This window comes from Aulostomus chinensis, chromosome 3 (genome assembly GCF_037954235.1).
Source record: "Aulostomus chinensis isolate RoL2024-O1b breed Wild chromosome 3, RoL_Achi_v1.0, whole genome shotgun sequence".
Classification (NCBI taxonomy): Eukaryota; Metazoa; Chordata; class Actinopteri; order Syngnathiformes; family Aulostomidae; genus Aulostomus; species Aulostomus chinensis.
Genome location: NC_141322.1, coordinates 6,679,713 through 6,702,259, shown reverse-complemented (window position 1 = coordinate 6,702,259; position 22,547 = coordinate 6,679,713). Strand labels below are relative to the sequence as shown.

At 40.8% G+C, this 22,547-nt stretch overlaps 1 protein-coding gene across 3 annotated transcripts in view; it reads right to left on the bottom strand.

Moving 5' to 3' along the window:
* LOC147267511 (copine-9-like) overlaps positions 1–22,547 on the bottom strand; it is a 136,948-nt gene that overhangs the window by 98,761 nt on the left and 15,640 nt on the right. For 2 of the 3 annotated variants that reach the window (XM_086198380.1, XM_086198379.1), the window contains 2 exons: positions 21,968–22,008; positions 2,624–2,670 (listed from right to left, as the gene is read on the bottom strand). In XM_086198380.1, the coding sequence (XP_086054506.1) occupies positions 2,624–2,670; positions 21,968–22,008 (88 nt within the window). Of the gene's footprint in view, positions 1–2,623; positions 2,671–18,351; positions 18,428–21,967; positions 22,009–22,547 lie in introns of those variants that run through there. The other variant, XM_086198382.1, reaches the window with a different exon arrangement.

Below are 22,547 nucleotides of genomic sequence, written 5' to 3'. Positions count from 1 at the left end.
TGGTACTACTTTTTTCGTAAGTTTTTCAACTTTTTGGTGACGTTCTGTTGCCGGTGATCGCCATGTCGACCAAGCTCCTCTGCGACCTTTACATACAACAAGCCATCCTTTACAGTCCGGTGAGGTGGTTACTCACAGTTCTCTCACCAGTGATGGTTAGCAGCTCCCTGATCTTAGCGGCTCCCCAGGTGCTCATCTTGCTGAGGCGATGATGCGTCAGAAGGATATTTAGCTCTGTGACAGTCTGTAAGTCTCAAAACAGCAGTTCACTGCTCTGGCTGCAAGCAGCATCGGCGAGCATTATGTTTGCGAGTTTGCGTCAACATCAACACCTCGACCCACCTCACACCAAGCACATTGAAGGCTTGGATTTACATAGCAATGGAGGTGGCAACAAGTGTACCCTCAGAGGAGGAACATTGCCGGGCTAAAACTGACCCCCAATTTGCTGCACTCTGTCTGAAACCTCAGACCGAATTAGTGGCTCGGTGGCCAGTGTGAAAGCAGCTAAAGATAAACCCATTATATTATGATGCAGATCTGAATCTCAGCAATTTTTTTTTACTCATTTAAGATTGCTAGGGCATTTAATTGATGGACTGTCCAGAGACTGCAGTGGGTGACGACATATACATAGTGAGGAAAGATGGCCTATTTGATTCATCGGTCAGTTGATTTTGGCCATTTGCAGATATATTAGAAGAGTAACCTCGCCAATGTATGATGTAAAAAACTTCTATTTTACAAATTATAATACAGAAAAGCTGTATTTGTAACAGTGTAGTCTTTTTTTTTTGGTCTAGCAGTTTATATTTCATTGTTTGCAGTCCTTTCAGTGCCGTCGCAGAGCTCGTACGAAAGGTGAGCAGACAAAAACGATAGTTAAATGATGTGTTCCAGAGAAGTGTGGAACCCAAAGAAATGGTGCAGTGGTGGATTGTCACTGATGGGTGAAATGACAATTCGTGCACACATAGTGACATTAGTAAGCCTACTAACCCGTAGCTGCAACCTGCATGGCTGACTTGAATTCTTTGCACACGTAAAAATTAAAGAATGAATTGCAGTTTCATTACTTGTGTTCACTCCAAATTAAGACATATCTAGTGGTTACATTGACAGAGGCTAATATTCAAATGTCTTGTTTTCCACTGAACACAAGGAGAGTTTCCCCTGGATTTTAAATTTTTAGCAAGTCATTTAAAATTTACAGCCTCATTATGGATTGTGACAGGAAAAGAGTTTTCCAAATGAATAGAGCTGTACAGCCAATTGCAGAAAAGGTGAATGGATTTAAGACCGAAGTTCTGAAAGATCCTGCTCACTGTGTCAGTACCATGGATAGTCGATTTCTGTTTCTCCTTCTTTCAGCACACGCTGCTAGCCATGGTGCTGCTCTGCTCTGCTCCATGCAGTCAGGCAGAGCAAAGTAGAAAACATCCACTAAAACAGGACTTAAATTAATTTACGTCTGTCTTTACTGGATTAATAATCCTGTTTTTCTCTTGACTGAATGGCCTTTATTTTTCAACTTTATTTAGCCCTGTGCTGCATTCATGTATGCATCTTCATTTTTAGATGTTTGTTTACTTAATCAGTGTTTGAAAACAATACGTTGAAAGGAATAATTCAGATTGCATCATGAAAGTAACACTGTGTCTTTACACTGGCAAAAGGAAAATACGAACTTTGGTACAAGGAAATGCTTTTGGAAGACAAAAGAAAAAAGTAAAAAGTATTTGTCCAATTAGTGCCCTGTACATTGGTTATTGTTGTAGAGAGAGAGAGAGAGAGAGAGAGAGAGAGAGAGATACTTTATTGATCTCCACGAGAAATTTGCATTTACGGCAGCTCAACAAGGGAAGATAAACGAGCGGTAAAGAGGCATGCAAGGTTTGTTGTTGCCTATTATTGGTAATGAAATCAGTTGCAACTTGTAGTTTAAGGAAAACAAGGAGAAAACCTTTTTGGCTACATTTAAATACCATGAAGGGGTGACAAAAAAAGGTGCAAATGATGTGAGTTGGTCACGCATCTGTAAAATTCCCATTGATTCATTTTCAGTTACATATTACATTTATCTTTCTATTAGTCATTTATTAGCCATTCATTTATCTAGAATCACAGCAAGCAAACGTCAGTGGTGACTGGTAAATAATTCTTTAATTATTTCATGTATTGAATACCTTTTTGTTATTGCATATAACATTTAATATGAAATTAAATGTGATGCTGTGTAATATGAGCTTGATTAGCTTCTTTGTTAGATTTATTTCTGTATTAGCATTAACCATGATAACAGTTCAGGCAAATCAGTATTTGATTGTTCAGTTTGGAGCCATTTATTCATTGCTTTTTAAACGCTCTGAACAGTAAAGTACAGTTCTTTGCATTTTCTTTGTGGAGTCCATGTTGTTCCCACATTAGGACTCATGAACACAAAAAGGACAGAAGAATCAGAATCACCAAGAATCACCCAATTAGAAACTCTAACTTTCAGACACCACACGAATGCAACATTAACTTACATTTATATTCAAGTTCTTGAGTGTCTTATCAACGTTTACTTGTACTGTTTGTAACTTTGAGTGTGTGAAGCTTGAGCCGAAAGCATTTCTCTCACCTCCCTCCACTCCTTAGTCCCAAGGCCTTGAACGTACAACACCACCACTGCGGACAGAAACAGACACAGGCAGGTTTAAGTTACACACACACTCACACAAACACGAACACAGTAAATTCTCAGGTATTTCCTCCTAAAATCAGCACCACTGTCTTTAATACACTACTACTGATAATAATAATAATAATAACAATAATGATAATAATGATAGTAAGAATGTATCATTATATATGTAAAATATGAAACTGTAATCTGTATTTAGAAGGTGTGGTTGTGAGAGTGAATAGTTGTCCGTCTCTATGTGTTGGCCCTGCGGCCCTGCAATGGACTGATGACCTGTCCAGGGTGAACCCCACCTCTCATCCAAAGGCTGCTGGGATAGGCTCCAGCCCCCCCCCCCCCCCCTTTTATGCCAACTTTAATGCTGTTTTAAAACGTTTCAGGTTTTTTTTATGTATATTAAAAAAGAAAGCATACAAACACAACCAGAATGACATTGCGTTGCATTGCTTCATTCAACCAATTTTTTACCACCCGTTCACACCTTAGCTCTGCTTCAAACTGACACCAGTGTATTTTTTGCAGACATCCAGGTTTATGTTAAAGCCAGCACGAAATCTCATCAACCTCTGGTGTGGTATAAAAAAAGGCAAACTTTGGTTCACAACGTGTGAAAGGAAACCATCTAAATAAACGAATGAACCAAAAACTTTAATTTCATTGACTCATGCAGGTGATGAGAGAGTAAGGAGAGAAATCGGGGAAAAGGATGGGCAACTGGAGTTTTTTGTTTTTTATGAAAGGAATTGAAAAGGTAAGTAAACTCTATATTGTAGATAGTTTTATATGGAACCACAAGTCAATTTTATAAGGACAACAGTGGAAAGGAAAGATGTGAATACAATTGCAGGAGGGTTTGTGAGTGAAAGATGAGCAGGTTAATAGCATAAGTAATGCGCAGCCCCCTGTGGTTTTAAGCCGTGTGGAGGGATAACTAAGACAGATCACATGGACCATCATTAAATATGTGCCTGTGGAGTTCAGGCCATGTATCATTCTGACCATGTGACATTTGTCTGTAACATTTGATGCACTTGACAAAGCAACAGTGTGAGAGTGAACCACACCAAATTAAAAATGCAGAATTGATGCAACTTCTCCCTTGAAACACACTGGATCCACGAAACCAAAGGTGTTAAAGTGACAATATTTAATGTTATGTAGATTGTTTTAACTTTTTTGAGGTAGCATTAGGAGTAACCATAATTTTGTCCAGATGTCAATAATGCCTCTTCTTTCTGAGGAAACTAAACATCAGGCTGCAGATTTAGGTTGCTCCCACTGAGGACCAAGCGAACTCTGTCATGCTGACCTCCATCAGACCTCTAAATGATTGAGTTTGCTAGAGGCTCAACTATGTGGCCTGATGTTTCTTGTCTGCTCTGTTTTGTCAATGTGTTCTAGCTTTAGGTTGTGTGTGCACTGTTCCCCATGGAAATATAAAGTTCTTTTGAATTTGAAGGGCCAATCAAGGCTTCTTCTCTCCGTTTATACAGGTGCAACTTGGACATGTGAGGCGCACAGAAAATAGTCGATTTTCATGACTTCGGCATTCAGGGGTAAAAGTGGCTTTGCGAACAGAGCAGATTGCTGTGACACTGCAGCATCAAGTGGTGACACATTTCTCTAGTGCTCCCTCACATCCTGGGTCATGAGATTTTTTTTCACTAACTCATCTTTCTTTTCACCCTCTTCTTTTTAGCCCCCCTCAAAGACAGGGTCAAGGTTTTCATTTGCTCCCCCCACGCTTCTCTTGGTCACTTCATTTGGCCTAACACGCACATATAGACACCTGAAATCTTCCTGCACCTGCACGCACACGCACACATGCACATGCCATGTACACAAAGCATGAGCACAGAGTCAAGGATCTGTTTGGTAACATAATGGCAGTTATTAACTTTTATCTATTTCCATTAAGAACACTTAAATGCTTTAGGTGGCTTAATTGCAGCTTTGCAGAGTTATGGCATGACATGAACATAAAAAAGTATAAAACAAAACAGCATTAATTTCCAAAACAGTGTAAAATATGTGATTTTTATAAGAAAAAGTTAAACAAATTTTAAATTATTTGTGCATTTTAAATTAGTGCTTACACGAATGAACACCCCTTTTTTGTTTGTTTTTGTTTAGTTTTTCATTATTTTTTAGCAAACAAACTGATAACATTTCCTCCATCTCATTCAGTTGACACTAAAGAGGATGTGTTTCCTCACCCTAACAAAAGATGCAGAAAGAACTTTGGAGAGCGTCTGTAGGACAAAATGTTGCAGCAATGAAAAGCATTGCTTGTTGGCTAGAGAGTGGAGATAATGACCGCGAAACCGACTGTGGTAGCAGAGTTTGATGCGTTTTTTTCAGCCAGGTCTTGCACTACTTAGGCGTCTGTACTGATAGCATTGAACACTATTATTGTGAGGATATGGAGACACGTGGACAGGTCAGCTGTTTAGTAATCCAGAAGGGTAGACCAACAGCTGAGGAAAGTGCCATACAGATAAGTAGGGGGAGTTCCCACAGGAGAAAACACTCTAAGGTAGCAGAGGAAGAAGTAGGAGTGTGTTTGCTACACTTAACAGTAACTTCTCACTACTGTATTATCAGCCTTCATTTCTCCCAGTCCTCCCGATCCAAAAAGCAATTTAATTGTGTTGTTTCAAAGGACACCTTAATTCCTAAGATGTATCCGGAGGACGTAGGATTGAGAGAAGAGGGGGCTTCCAGTAGGAGTTTTGAGTGAGGATACAAAGGGTGAATTACTTGTGCAAGTCTTTTCACCACCTGTGACAAAAAAAGAGATGACACTGGAATATGTGACTTATGTGTCCTCGGACACTTCATGGTCAGAACCCACACCAGGCATGAATGAAAGAACTGGTGCTGAACCAGAAACTCGTCACATTATTTTGTTTTCACGTCATAAAAGAGGACAAAGCTCATTCCAAATCATCAAATTTATAAAAAATAAACGACAGACAAGGCAGTGGGTGTAAAAAAAACAACAACCATATTTATTGTTGTATAGGTTACACCCAACTGCTGCAAAAAAAAAATTGCGTAATAAGAAAATTCTGTTGCTTACGAGTGTGACAATATTCAGCTATTTATTTAAACATAGAGGAACATAATGTAGGATATGAATTAATTCCTGTCAAATCACATCTCATTAATTGATATCAAATAGATGATAAAAAGGGTGGGTGGTAAAAAAACTCATGAACAGATGGACGAATGGATCCATCCATCCATCATCAACTGCTTATCCTGCTTGGAGGTCACAGGGGTGCTCGAGCCTATCCCAGCTGTCACTGGGAGGGAAGGTCAACCTGGATGGGTCGCCAGTCCATCACAGGACAATACATAGAAACCTACAGGCAATTTAGAGTCTCCAATTAGCCTAATTAGCATGTTTTGGTGAGTAGGAAGGAGCTGGAGGACCAGAGAGAACCCACGCAGACACAGGGACAACAGGCAAATTCTACACAGAAAGGCCCTGGCTGGCCAGAGGCAGATTCGAACCAAGAGCCTTCCCGCTGTGAGGCAGTGGTGTTAAATGCCATATTGAATTGATGTCTGTCTAAAATGATAGTCCGAGGCATGGATGTCTTATCTTGTTAATATTGTGAAAAGCCTGTTGCCTCAACTCTTCTCTCCTCATCTACTTGACTTTTGTCCCAAGTGGAAGGAACTAAGACTTGAGGAGAGGGGGTGAGGAGAGGAATCAAGGATGTCCAAAGTGGAAAATGAGAAGCAACCACAGTCATGAGGGCATGACAGCACAGCCTGCTCTAAATGAATCGCTATCACGTGTCCGCTCAGCTTGTTGGAGGAATACAATGTATCTTTAAAAGGGAGACGTGTTCCCAATACATGTTCAAATTGTCAACAAACCCTACAGTTTGAACCATGTAAGGGGTCTGGAGCCAAATGTGGACTCTAAAGGAGTCTGCTGAATCACTTAGATCCAAGGCCAAGAGTGAGAATTGGACCACTGCATACTACACATGAAAAATTGTACCCTTGTTCACTCTTTCCCAGAGGTTAGCTTGTAAATAATAGGAAGTTAATAAAAACTGCAAAGAAATTCTGGTCTAAGTTCTGCACATGTTGTAGATGTTTTCTCATTTTTCTTCAGTTGGTGTCAGCTGAGCCCTCAGGGCTGCCATACATACCGGTAGCTTCAATTTCTAACATTTGGCATCATTGTCAAACGATACATTCACTTAATACTTTTGCTTTTTATTACTCATTTGTGGATTAGTCAAACACACAAAAGCTTCACAACATCCTCTCCGTCTAGTCTAAAACTTGTCTTCCCCTCCCCACTCGTTCTTTACCCTCCGCATCAAAGCAGAGCATGGTGATGCCCTAAGTGTGGAAAAAAAGCATCATGTTTCTGCTTCAGTGGGACGAGAGGCCAGTCAACCACAACCCAACCACACTGGGACACATATCACCATTCTCTCAGCTCTCCTTTTCAAAGGAGGAACAAAAATGGTAGGAATGGGGGTAGGAAAACAGGTCAAACTAAATTAATAAATACTGAAACGGAGAGAAAGAGGTAAGAGGGCTGGGAGTCTGGGAGGGGAAGGCTGACTGATTCCATTCAGTAGAAAGACTGTGAAGAATTTATGGAGACTGGGCTGCTTCACGAAAGCCGGTGTGTGTGTGTGTGTGTGTGTGTGTGTGTGTGTGTGTGTGTGTGTGTGTGTGTGTGTGTGTGTGTGTGTGTGTTGGGGGGGGGGTTGTTAAGAGTGCGGCACGAAATTCCAAGAGTGTTCTTTGTCTAATGGAAGCTGGAACTCCTTAAACATCCACACAGTGTTGATGTAGCTTGCAAGAGAACGTTACACATTAACACCAAAAGAATATATCATGGTGTCAGATGCATCAGCTTCATGTTGATACCAACATTCACATCTGTTACCACAGCCCTCTTTTTTTCCCCTTGTCATCAATAATGTTTTTGGCATTATGTTTTAGGTTACATTATGAAGCTGTAATAAACCACATCATATTTTAGGAAATACACATATGCATTGAATCTCAATTCAAATCAATGTTCAGTACAGGGCAGCATGGCTTGGAAGTCGTGTGGCCATATAGCAACTGAAGGTTCACTGGTTCGATCCTCACATCCCCCGGTGACCATGTCCAAGTATCCTTGAGCAAGATACTGAGCCCCTAATTGCTCCTAATGGCCTTGCAATGGACTGGTGGCCCGTGAACCCTGCCTCTTGCCCAGTGTCAGCCCCTGTGACCCTAAACGGATAAGCGGTATAGAAAATAGATATAAAATAGATGGGTGCTCAGTACTTTAACTGTATGGGCTGTGACGTGTCTCATATTACACAACATCCCAGTTTCATGAACCATGCATGTGCGTGTTAATCGGCACCTCAGTTCATTCTGATATTCTGCCTGCGAATGAAGTAAGTACCTGGTTCCAATATTCCAGATCTTCTCCCAGGGATCGATAAGGTATTTCTGAATCTGATTCTGATATCCCATCTCTAGTCTTGAAGGTCATGGCTGTTTAAAATTACATGACTCTCTAGAATTGTAAAATCTTGTCTGAGATTAAAATGTATGCATCCCTAAAAGTCATTTAATGATGACTATTTGTCTGTCTCACTGGTGAGTGAAGTCACTTGTGTTATATAATGCACCACCTAATTTTAGTTTTGAAAAAAAAAGCACTTCTATATCCCTGTGCTTAACTTCAAAGCAGCAATCATTTGATGAAGAATTCCACTTTTTAGTGTGGAACTGAGGGATTTGCTATGTGAGGAAGAACCAGGGCACTCTAGCTGAGCTGCACACTCTCGTCCAGTTGCTAGCTGGAACCAAATATAACCTCACACAATGCCCACTGTGAGCAAGGCTGGATGGAGCCCACTGCACTCAGACCAACAGTCTTTGCTGTTAGTTACCTCCCAGTTGTTAGTTCAGTCACAGTTGCGTAGTTTCTCAGAGAAAAGGGGACATAATGAATCATCAGGGTGTTATCATCAAAAATGAAGAGTTTCAGCTCTTTGCTATACACATATTTGTAAAGAAGGGACAAAATTCAAGCCTTTTTAAACATCCTTAGTCTTAAGCTCATATTTCTTTCCTAGTGATCTACAACGCAGCCCTCGGGGAGAGAACACTCGCATTTGGCTGACTGACCTTGAGAGAGAGAGGCTGCTGTTCAAAATCCTAACATGGAATACAGATAGCTTTTTTTTCTATGTAATGATTCAACGTCAGATAGGATACTTACTCATTATGATAAAAGCTAAATTATAGTAGGGTGGCATGTCTCAGGAGGTAACCGTGTAGTAGTCAAAGGGTTGCTGGTTCAGTCCCCTTTCCCTGGAGACCCAGCTGAAGAGCCTTTGAGCAAAATATGATTTGCATGGCAGCCTCCACATCAGTGTACGAATGCAAAGTGCTTTGAGTACCATTGTGGTAGAAAGGTTTTATATAAATACAGTCCATTTCCTAATATCAAAGAATATATTTCTATGTTCCTCCAATAAATTACATCATATGTCTTTGCTGCTGATGGGTTCTACAGATTTATAATTCTTCCCTCATTAAGTTGTAGTCTTTGTTTAAACAAATGAAACCATTTTAAAGTCATGGATGGCCTATTTTCAACTGGCTAACATGGATTTGACACTAAATTTCCAATTTTCTAGCAAGTGATGTTTGAGACCCAACCAGTTATCAGTTCTTCATTCTGTAGAGAATCAATACAGAATAAAATCATTCATCTCTTCTGACTCCTAATGACATCTACAAAGGCTAGACCTACGTGGTGAGTGGTCATTTATCACTAGCTGTCAATGCTGTGTGACATTATTGATGTGACTAACCAGGGACATCAAAGAGCTGAGGGGGCATTGTGGCCACCACGAGGACAGCTTTTCTCTTTCCCCTGGTGGGAAGAAAGAGTTTGAAGTTCAGTGCCCTTCTAACACACAATCATTACACCTCCACCTAACCCAGGAAGAGAAGATCATCTGCAGGATTTGTCTACAAAGGACCCCTGGCTTGTTGATTGACAGGAAATGCCACAGAAAGAGAGTGTCATCCTATTGTCTCTACATGCTCAGGTATCAGACATCCATAAAATGATGTGTAAATATGATGCTACTGGTAAAACTGAGGAAAGATACAGAACACGGAAAATACAGAAAATTAATGCTTCCAGAATCTCTCATGCATGTTCATGAATGACCAGATTCTTAAATCCTTATTAACTTTTCCCATTTAATTACCAGAATGAGGCAATGTAAGTTGAAACTGAAAGTCGGCTTTCAGATTAATGTTTCTGTTTTTGTTTTTTTTCTGTCAAACATGACTTTTACAAAGTAAAGTGTTGATCCTGTTTTCTTCCCACATCCTCAATGATATGATTTCACATTTAAACCGCTGACATGCCAGGGTGAAGCAGCCACCCTCGTTTGCAGCTGATTTATTTATAATGTGTTGTATGGATATTTGATGTTTATCTTATGATTTAATTCAAAGATTAGGGTAGCTGCAAAGTCCTTCTAACTGTGTCATGCAGGAACATCCCAGGGCCAAATTTTTTTGGAAACAAAAAGCTTAAACTATAAACTGTAACTGCTCTGAACTCTCAGAAGGGAGCCTTTGAAATATGTTTTAGAATGCCAAGTAAAAACATGCAGTTACCTGGTTTTGATTTAATTTAAGTTCAAGTCACTGAGAAACAGAATGTGGATTAATGTTTTTTTTAATTCACAAGCAATAACGAACAACATAAATAATGTATATTTGCTGATGCTGTTTTATCAAACTAGTTGAACAGAGCTTTATGGAGGATCAAATATATACAATGATCTGTTTTCCTTATTGCTGATCATGTTGACTGATTGCTTTGGTGAACAACAGAGTAGTGCATCTCTTTCAAGGTTGCTGCTGCAAGGAAGTCTGGGATGGCATCATCATCTCTCCTTTTGGACAGGATGATCCATGCTAAAGGTGCTAATGTAGAGAATTTTGGAGAATTCGCATGGCATGGTAGCCACTGAGACAATTCTACACACCTGTATTGGACAATCTATTTGATTTTGATTCATGAGGTGGAAGAATGTCAAAGGATCGTGTTGTATGATGATGACCAGCCCTTTTGTCAAGACTAGGTTGGGCTCAGACAATAAAATACTGCCAGGCGCTTATTTATTGTGTATTTCAGCAGTGTCACACCTCTTGTTTGGTCACATGTGCTGAAAGTAGACTTTACATGACCCCCAAAATGTCTTGCGCTGACGTCTTCATTTTTTCCCATTTAGATGGTTCTATCTTGTATGTAAGCTTTGTTCTGAATGTTCATCATTGTTTGAGTGTGAGAAAGACTGAATTAAAAACATGGTTGATCGTGCTCATCATTCTCTTTGAGGGCACACAGGTAGTTCCAGGGATAAGAGATGAGATAAGTAACACCCAAATGTGTGGAAGATTCAGAAGGTCATGAAACCTTGGAGTGAAGATGGAGGAGTGATAGACTCCAGTGGACTGGGTGTTTGAATTCAAATACTGCGACTTTCTGCTGTCTCCATCTTGAGCTCCCATAAGCAATTATAGCGGCAAAAAACTAAAAGGGGTTACATGCAAAAATGTAAAACTGTGTGCTTATTATGTAATCCATCCATCCATCGTCATCTTCTGCTTATTCCTACACATTAAGGGTCGCGGGGGGGCTGGAGCCTATCCCAGCAGCCTTCGTGTGAGAGGCGGGGTTCACCCTGAACTGGTCGCCAGTCCATTGCAGGGCCAACACAGATAGACAGACAACCATTCACACTCACATTCACACCGACGGTCAATTAAGAGTATCCAATCAGCCTAGTCTCCATTTGCATGTCTTTGGACTGTGAGAGGAAGCAAGAGTTCCCCGAGAGAGCCCACGCAGGCACAGGGAGAACATTGGGGATCGAACCCAGAACCTTCTTGCTGTGAGGTTACAGTGCTAACCAAAGCACCACCGTGGCGCCATGTAATCCATCCATCCATGTCAAATGCCTATCCTGCTTGGGGTCACATGACAGATGGACTGAAGAATGGGTCACAGTCAAAGTCACAGTCTGTAAAGGAGTAGATGAGAGTTGCTGCATCTTGGTTATAAAAGGAGACCAGACCCTGGTTGTGATTCACAAACACCCCCAGCGTTGAAGAGGAAGAATCAATAGAGAAAGACTAAAGGGTCATCTAGAGGATAACCCTCTGCACCCTTCAGATTTAGTTAAGTAGCCATTCTCAGCATCAATTTGAGTCACCTCCTTCCTACGATGGACTTTCTGACCACTCCAAAATCAATATTTCTTGTTCATATCTCATAGTAAAATCTGCCTCAAGAGAAACTCTACTCTCCTAAGACACCTTGACATCCAGAAAATCTCTTTGAGTTGCTTACAATCTCCCCGTCCATCTCATCCTGCATCCTGACATGTTTAAGAACTGTCCCATCATCAGACAGGATGACATCAGGATGAGCTGTATCAGGATCAAAAGTCACATCCACATGATATTGCTGCACCCTCCTTAACTCTTTATCAGACAGCTTCTTCATGTCTTTGGTGACGGCCTCATTCAGCCGGGCCACAGTTTTCACCACAATGCCCTCATTATCATAGGATGGACACAGACTAATGCCCAGTCTTTGGTAGGTAGACCGTCCTTCAGGGCTTCAAAGCCTTGAGGGGTGTGCGGGTGGTCTTGGGAGTTTGAGAGCTGCTCCTCCTCAGAGCTTCTTTCCTACAGCACAGTCATTTTTTGCTGCAGCTCTTTGATCGAGTCTTCAGCCTGTCTGAACTGAGCAACAACCTCAGCCGACAAAGTGTTGATCTGCAACTGAGGCCTTATGTCAAACACATTTGACACAGGGCACACCTGTACTGGTCGTTGATATCCTGGTAAACGGTGACACAGTTTTTACAAAAGTTGTGTCTTCGTGTTGTGGTGAATGGATCAGTGAAGACATCCACTGACATTGTTTGTCTATATGTGTTGGCATGTTCCTTTAAATATGACTCTGAAATTTGTTAAAACTACAATCCTGCACATTTATATCTTACATGGTGTCGCTTATCAGTACCTGTGGTTAAAAAAAAAAACACATACAATTTTACCATGTGATTGGTTCCTGCGGTTTCTATGAGATTTATATTGCCTTGTTTAGTTTGGTATTTGTTTGATTTTTACCTGTGATTAATTTTTTCACTCGTGAGTGATCCACGTAGCTAGGTGGTTCATAGTTTATTTTGTAGCTCACTGTAAGGTCACTGATAGGACAGTAAATAAAATGGCAGCCAGCAAGAGTCTGCGCTACATCCTGATTTAAGTTACCTTCTGCATTCCTCTCACACATGACAGTTGAAATCTTGTAGTATATTTATCTTTCGAAATTCATGGTAATTATCTTAAAAGCAGTTAAGATTTTCACTTATTTCTAGCATATGATGTAATAACTGTTTATTGAGGGTTTATATCTAATAATAAAAACATGAGTAAATGTCCATTCACTGGAGTGAGTAAAGTAGCTCTGAATCTGTTGACTGGCATTCAGTCAGTAGTCCTCGATCACAAAGCCACACTCGTGAGATTGTGGACGCCGTGAGAATACGGTAGGCCTTTTCTCACATCAATATCGTGACATCCTCCATCAGTCAATCTTCAGCTTTAAATGGCAGAGCAAAGATTTATGAGTTAGCTTAGTAGCAACAGCATGCTACATAAGAGTGTCTTCAGATGTTCACCGATGCCTGAACCTTCAAGGCTCTATCTTGTGCCAGGTGCAAAGCAGCCCACATTTTATCACCATATGTACACCCTCTGCACCCATAGTGTGCTGATTTGAAGAAGGGGTGCTGTCAGGCAATTTGTTGGAAAGCTCCCATCTTGAGGCAACACAAACATTTGTGCCATTGACCCAGAAATACTTGGCCTAAAGTCTCTGGTACACACACATAAAGACATGCAGCAAAACATCACATCTATCCCGGGTAGAAGTCACAGAGGCAGCAAAACAACTCCACGGCAGCAGAGCTCCAGGGTTGGATGAGATCCACCATGGGTGTCTCAAGGCTCTGGATATTGAAAGGCTGTCCTGGTTGACATGTCTCTGCAACATTGTATGGACATTGGGGGCAGTGCCTTTGGAGTGGCAGACCGGGGTGGTGGCCCCCATCTTGAAGAAAAGGGACCAGAAGGTCTTCTCCAACTATTGGGGGATCACACTCCTCAGCCACAGAAAGGTCTACACCAAGGTACTGGAGAGGAGGGTCGGGTCGATAATCAAACCTTAGATGGAGGAGGAGCAATGTGGTTTTCATCCCAGCTGGGAAACCATGGATCAGCTCTTCACTCTCACTAGAGTGCTGGAAAGGGCACGGGAGTTTACCCAACCAGTCCACATGTGTTTTGTGGATTTGGAGAGGGCTTATGACCATGTTCCCAGGAGCATCCTGCGAGGGGTACTCCGAGAGTATGGGGTGGATGGCCCCTTACAAAGAGCCATTCAGTCTCTCTACTGAAGGAGTTTGAGCCTGGTTCATGTTGCCAGCAATAAGTTGGACTTGCTGTTGGACTCTGCCAAGGCTGCCCTCTGTCACCAGTACTGTTCGTAGCTTTTATGTACAGAATTTCTAGGTGCAGCTGGGTGGTGGAGGGGGTTGAATGTGCCTCCCTCGGGAGGTTTTACGGGCATGTCCTACAGGGAGGAGGCCTCAGGGTCGATCCAGGACATGTTAGAGGGATTTTATCGCTCGGCTGGCCTGGGAACGCCTCGGGATTTGCCCAGAAGTGGCTGTAAAGAGGGCAGTCTGGGTTTCCTTGCTTAGGCTGCTGCCCCCGCGACCCAGACCATGATAAGCGGAGGAGTAAAACAACGACAATGTAAACCATAAACAGGTGAAAGATTATTATTACAAACATCCCATATGCTTCATCTCGGTAAGCTTTGGTGATCCTTACTGTTCCTGGTCTGCATGCTCTCAGGTCTGTAGCAACTTCACACAGCACATATGATTAGTGGGTTTATGTATTAGCAATGTACATGAGGAACTACAACATTCATCAAGATCAGCATGTCAGGAGCTTTCCTAGTCATTTCTTTTTTGTCTTGCAATCTACTGTTTTAGTGTAAAGACCAGACAGGCTTTGTTCAACTAATCGAAATGACTCGCACATGCCCTAAAGCCACTCCTGTTATATGTCCAAACCCAACCCGAACTCATTGCAGTTAACTTGAAGCTGAAGCACTGAGTTCATGCTGGTTGTCTCATTTTAAATAAAACGGAAGATTTTATTTTTTGGTCGTTCCACATTGTCCACTTTCAGGTTGTTTGAGGTTGTAAAACTGCTCCTGGCAGACCCCTTAGTCTGTATATTGATGGTGGAGGTTGACGTACAAAGTAACAACCTGGCACAGTTAAGGGTTCAGTGTCTTGCTCAAGAGCGCTTCTCTATGGCCTCTGTAGGAGCTGTGGGTCCAACCAAGAAGCTTCTGATCTCAAACAACCTATTCTGTCTCCTAAGCCACAAGCCAGTCTAACTGAGACCTGTATACTGCAGTTTTTTGCCAGCCAGTAAAATCCACTGCCTATTTTAAAATTACTATGCAGAACTGAATAATCAATTACAACAGCCCTGGGGCTCCAGAGCCGCTCATGTTTTAGAAATGTATTACTTCTTCTTGAATTGCCCTTTTGGTGCTTGTTCTGAAATCAAAGGGGGGAATGTAAGAGACAGACAGGCTTGTGCTGGTCTCTCCCATCTATAATACCATTTTATACCGCAAGAGACAAGAGTGAGTCATTGCAGAGCAAAGGAGCAGCAGTTCTACTCCAAGCCCCCTCAATTGTCTGATCTTGTCTCTAGACTAAGCCCAGTCACACTTTGAAGGAGACTGAAGATTTTGGCCACTTGCATCTATTATTTCCCTATTTGCAGCCTTTTGACCACAGGTGAGTGTTGGAACATAAATCCCATTTTTGTTTATTCAATTTCAGTTTAGAGGGTACCCAGCTTCTTTAGACTTGTTCTTGTTTTGAGGAAAAACAGCACAAGGTTTCATAGTAATGGAGTGTGCGAACAATGTTCAAAGAGAATTTCTTTTCTTTTGGTGACAGTGCTGCATGTGCTTTGACACTGAGATCTAAGGAGCCTTCATCTGAGCTACAGAGAAACACAAGGCACTGTGAAAAACTTCCCACCACATCTAAAACATCTGATTAATGACCTAAAAGGATTGTAGGGGCACACATATGACAAACACTCATGCTACAGATCCAGTAGGTATCTATGGGCATCAAAGGGCATGGTACACATCCACATAGAGTACATAGAATATTTTTATACTTCACTGACATGGTGCATTTCCCTGCCCTTTACCCTTACTTTGATAGGGCCCATAACCAACCTGGGGTGCATCGTCTAAGTCCACAAGTGGCTTCAGGGTGTGTACATTTCATTGAAGTTCATCTGATAAATATTCTGAGTACACAGAGCTGTGAAGGGGTTGCCAGCATTCTTTAAATCAAAGGTGTGTTTAGGGGGTATGTAACCAAATACATGGTCATCTCCCCCTCCCTTTAAGAGCCAGCAGGTCCTGGACGTTGACATGTTGCCTCTCGGGGGAGGTTTGGGAAATTAACTGCCAGTTTTCTTGCGGGTCTGTCTAAAAACATTCCATAATATCAAATTTAAAATCTCTCCCTTGAAGAGTTTTATCTGTATTCAAGGTTCCTCTGTCCTACAGAACGTGTATGGAGCAGCAGGAATCCACCAAAGCTCCCTAAAGTAAGGCACACCTGATGTTCTCAAGAACAATCTTTCACATTATACTGCTTTATTTGTGATCTTTTGTTTATTTGTGCTGATATGCATGTTTGTGATACTGCATGTTCATGTGTGTAACAGGCTGAGTTGTGTGAGCTGTGTTCGTGCCGCTACTTCTGTAGTAGTAGTTTTAATACGTTACTCTTTAAACAGCAAGAAAAATGCTGAGCCATGAACTTTAGTCCTGTTTTTCTAATTTTTGATGGCCTGATAGTCTCTATTTTCCTCAAGATAGGAATACGTTGACAAATCACCTGACCCCACCTCTTTTTCAAATCAACACACCCACTTGTGGATTGATGGATGCAAGTGGGTTTGCTGGATGACACAGGTACAGGGTAAGAAAAGCACAACTGTGCTGGTTACAAATGAGCAATGACACCTACACTGTACTGTGCATGCACTGTGCCCTGAGTGCACTGTGCCATGCGTGCACTGTGTTGCTCTAGGCACAAGATAGAGCCCTGGGTCTGAACTGTCACACTGGTCTCACACTGAAATTGTCTTCAACACCAAAAATTTAATTCACATAGCAGAGTGACAGAATGGACTCTAATATAGAGACATTCTCATCACAGCCAGCCAGGGGAGAATTCACTATCCCTGTCCACCGTGTCAGTACAGGACTTTAACTAGCGGTGTAGTACTTTTACTTAAATACCTGATATAAGTACTTCCTCTACTACTGTCATATTAATAATGTTTTAATAATCACAGTCATGCCTGTTCCATACCACTGCCTCAAGAGGGCATCATGGTGTTTTCTGCTTCCCTACATTCTTTAAATATTCATATTGGAGTTGCAGCTTCAAAAGTACCCAATATTCAAAATTTTAAATATTTGATCATTTTTCTAAAACAGTTCATCAGAAATACAGTTGCACAACTGAGTTCTTGTGAGACTGTAGCTTGACAACTAGTAAATCAGAGAAATTAAACAAAAAACAAAACCTGAAGCAACCAAATGGGGAAAGTTGATTTATTTTGATGAGCAAAATTTTGCATTTGAAAAGTTTGTAATTAGGAATCAGTTAGAGTGGCCTTTCTCATTGATTTATTGTCTAGAAAGCAAAGGTTTGATGTTGTATTTCAAGGTAAGAAGGATTTGTTTATATAGCACCTTCCTTTGTGGCACAAAAAGCACTGAACAATGGTGCTTCTACCTATTCACACACATTGATTCACACACTCGCACACATTCATACACTTACGGGGGAGGCTGTGGTGCAAATTAACATTTAGATCATCAAGAGCAATTAGGAGTTCAGTGTTGGGGACAAAAGTACTTGTTGGCAGGAGGTGGAGGAGGCGGGGGAGTAACCTTCTGATTAGCCAGACTCAAGACAGTTCTTAGGCTGATACACAATGTTACTTCAAATGCTGCAGATCTCTCTCTGGGTCTGGAACACTTTTAGCTCCAAACAGATTTTTTGAATCTATCATAAACTTCAGCACTCACTGAGTCTTTCAAGTCAAACGATGGAGAGACTAGCTTGTTGCTTGTTCTACCTACTCCTGAGTTTGTCCACAGATGCTTAACCCGGACAGAGACATCCAAGCTAGAGGTCAATATTACGATGATTCATTTACACGGATAAAAGCTTGGCAGCCCTGCCTGGCACTGTTATCAACGGGGGTTGTGAGCACTGCCAGGCCAAACTAATTCCTGATGCTGCACCTCCAGAATATAGTCTTGTGTCAGTCTTTACATGGGCAAGTCCAACTACGCTGCATAGGGATTTAAAGATAGGTTGAGAGATGTTAGCTCCCCTGAACAGGTACATCTATGTCAACTAGCGAGCCCGAGCACCCACCAGCATCCATGACATAGCAAACTGTTCATGGCCAAGTGCTTGACGTGTCATCTAGATAAAATGGCAGCAGGAGCAGCAGCAGCAGCGTTCCTCTTCTCTTTCTGAAAGAGCATGGTAGCAACACATTCTTTAAACCACTCACTCACTGGTGGTATGACCTGTCAGTCATTCAACTTTGACTCCAGACCCCCCCTAAAACAGCAGTTTTTTTAGTATGCAGAGGGATTCTACATAAAATTTGAGGGAGAGACTAGGGAGAAACTGCTATATAGCCACTCTTTCTCCATTCATTGCTTCCCTGGATTTAAATTACCATTCTCAGTATTAATGATAATAATATTTATACAAATTAAAGAAAAACACACAAGACTCACATGTAAATCATAATTTAGATATATTTACATTTCAGTTTCTCTGTTGAAAATCAAAACAGATACCTTCCTTGACTGCCATATTAATTATGCACCATTCTGTCATTCACCAGTTGTACTTTCCTTCCCTGTTGGTCTTCCAACTCAAAGTGTTGCTTTCATCACAATTGTGTAACACTCATTGATGCTCCTTACTTCATCAGTCAGCTGCACCATTGGCAAGGTGGTGGCAAAGCATAACTACTTTGCTTGGCCTGTTGTTGACACTGTGCACTAAGGAGCAAAATGCCACCCAAACAAAGCCAGCCAAGCAGTGTAATTTCAGAGGAGTTGGTCGAGGAGAAAAAGAAAGCTCTGTCACAACTGCCTGGATCATGAATTTAATGTCAGAAATTTAAGAGCGGAAGAAACAACATGCCAAGAGGGACAAAAGCATGTCCCTCTTCGACGTTGTGATGCAGACCTGGTGCAGCACTCCCACATGACTCTGATCAGCTGTTTAATATATTCAATATACCTTTGATATCATTTTTGTTGTATTTTAGTATCATATTTCTTGCATATTGCATATGCTTATAATATAGCATATATTATACGCATATATATTATGCTATATTATTATATATTATGACAGGCCAAACTAATTACTGATGTTATTTTAGATAGATAGATAGATAGATAGATAGATAGATAGCTATAGATAGATAGATAGATAGATAGATAGATAGATAGATAGATAGATAGATGACATTGACAAACAGCATTAAACCCTACCAGGCTGGAGTCCCTCATACACCAGGTCATGGCCTTTTTCAACAACAAAGGCGTCTCCATCAATAACATCGACATATGCCATCCTCCCCCTCAGAGAAACAAGAACAATAACTGCAACACTAATCTGGTTCACCAACAAAAACATACAAAGATGTGCGGCTCAGATAACGATGGAAGCTGTGGGATCTAATGTCTATGTGAATGAGCATCTTACAAAGAAGAATGCCGACACTGTCAGAAAGGCAAGGGGCTCCCCATGTTCTGGGGGTTTCTGGGTGCCCTGGTGGCTTGGTCCTGACCTGCCTGCTATCCTGGACCAGGGGTGTGTTGTTCTGGTCCCCCACATCAGCTACAGTCATCTACCCACAGCATCCAAAGACAAACCGTAGCACACACATACACACATGCGTACACACGCGCATATACACACACACGGTGCACAACTGATCCATAATCACACACTCAGACATTTATTTTAAAATCATATTAAACCAAATGGTAAATTTGCACTGGAAATTATGCAACCAATGTTTTTCTTTTTTTTCTGTTGTCATTATTGTTACTGGGTTGTTGTTGTTTTTTTTTTTGCTATTGTTGTTTTTGTGCCCCCCGTCTTCCCTATCCTGTCCCTGCTCTCTCTTTCTATCCACTCCTGAGCCTCAGTCCGGTAGCTTTATCAATGAACCAATACCATTCAAATAAAGTTAAACACAGATGGTGATAGGAGGAGTTTATCAGATTCCTCCTATGCAGAGTAAAACTGCTTCAGTACAACAAGGCACCAGGAACATTTAAACTGCTTGCCCCAGCTGCTGAACGGGACAAGTTTAAATAAATAAATAAATAAATAAACATAGGTGTTGATCCGGACAATAACTTCTTAGACCATTTTAATAACACATTGCCACTAGATTGACCAATAGCATAACAGCAATGTTGATTCAGATCATCTAATCTTAATAATTATCATAACAAGACAACAACAAAATGATATTGACATGACATATGCAACATTTCTCAACATATTTAAGCCATTACATGACAAATACTGTCTAATTACATCATCCAACAGGACACAAAATCTAACAATCATGGCATTGGACTGCAAAATGCCTGTTTAAAAAAGTAAACTTATAGGGATAAGCTAGAGGGAATAATACATGAATTACTAGATAATCATATCAAATGTGTATGGAATAAATAAAACAATATTTCGTAATTTTGTGGGTTGCAAGCTGAATGTAGCACAACCCTATTGAAACAGAAGAAATATAATAAGCAAAATATCCACTGAATGGAATCGAATCAATATGATGTTCTTTAAGAAGGTCATTGACGATAGCTCAAACCCATTAAAAAACCCATTAAAAACTGTTCATTCAAATGCTTTATATCTTCATTGAAAATCATCATTTACTGACAGCCTGACGATGTGGTGTCAGGAAAATGATCAGCATCATTGGGATTAATGGAATATACAGAAGAAGTGACCAACTTTACTGACAAAAGGGAGCTTACAATAGAAGTATTTATAGATTTGAAAATATTTGATACCATTAATCATGAGCTACTACATGATAAGGAAATGTCTGATGTAAAGGTTTCAAATCAACATTATTAGATATTACATGTGGGGTACTGCAGGTGCCAGTGTTAGGTCCAAAATGGTTTATTTTACACATAAATGTAGGGCGCCGATGGAGAACACAAACATATTTTGCTCCAGTGAAAGTAAAATTTGCAGAAGTTTTTGTGGGTGGTCACAACAGAAATGGTGGTAACACAGTGTTTTGACATGAATATGTCATATAATCTTAGGAAAACTACATTTGGTGGCACAGTTGCCTCACAGCAAGAAGGTTCTGGCTTCAAGCCCCAGCACGGTTGCGGGATCTTTCTGTGGGGATTTTGCATGTTCTCCTTATGCAAGTGAGGACGAGGCTAACTGGATCCTCTAAATTGACCATAGGTGAGGCTGTGAGAGTGAATGGTTGTCTGTCTATATGTTGGCCCTGTGATGGACTGGCGACCTGTCCAGGGTGAACCGTGCCTCTTGTCCAAAGGCTGCTGGGATAGGCTCCAGCCCCCCCACCCCCTCCCACCATGACGCTAAATGGGATAAGTGGTAGAAAATGGATGGATGGATATGTGTACAAGTGTCAGGTATGAATTTATGTATTTCGAACATAATTATTAAACAGATACGAAAACAAACAAAACAACAAAACTGTTCGAATAGGAGTATGTATAATTAAAACTCATGTAACCCTACCCTTTCTCAGTTATCCCATAAACAGCTTCAACAATTTCTCAAGTCTTTTCACAACCCATTATAAATAAATACACAATTACCAAAATGTTATGTATATAACAGGGAAAGAAGGAGCAGGAATGTGAAATCATTATATAATTGTGGTACCATGCAAGGTACATCCGACGAGAAGAATGAATATGAAAATGATTGCAGTTACCTGGATCTGACTTAGAGAAGGTGTCCATGTCGAGCAGGTTTCTGCAACACAAGAGAGAAAATGGAGAATCATATTGTGTTCACAATAGAGAAAAATATCATAGTGTTATATCGTAAAATTATGTGGCAGCACCATGGAAACAATGCGATAGAGATCAATGACAGCTGTTAGTCTCATTTGAGCCATGTTGACACACACTCATGAAATTCAGATTTAATGTTTTAATCCATGAACTGTGCAGAAACTGAAGTTTTACTAACATCTACTATACCTCTAATTAATGGCAAACAAGACCTCAAAAGCTCTAATGACTGTTTAACAGAACATTAACTCTGGAATCTGTACCGCTGAGGTAAATATAAACAGCAATGAATTTATATCCTTTAATAAAGGAAGACGTGCATTTTTGTTGACCCTAATAATTACTGCTAGTAATCAGAATAAAAATAACTCATGTAATCAGCTCAACTGACAGACTATTGGTTGAGAAAGGTGAAGTAAAACCAATATATTAAAAAGTAAAATATCAGCTATGTAAATACGCAGTTTGAATTTTTTTATCATTATTTCATCATTTTTA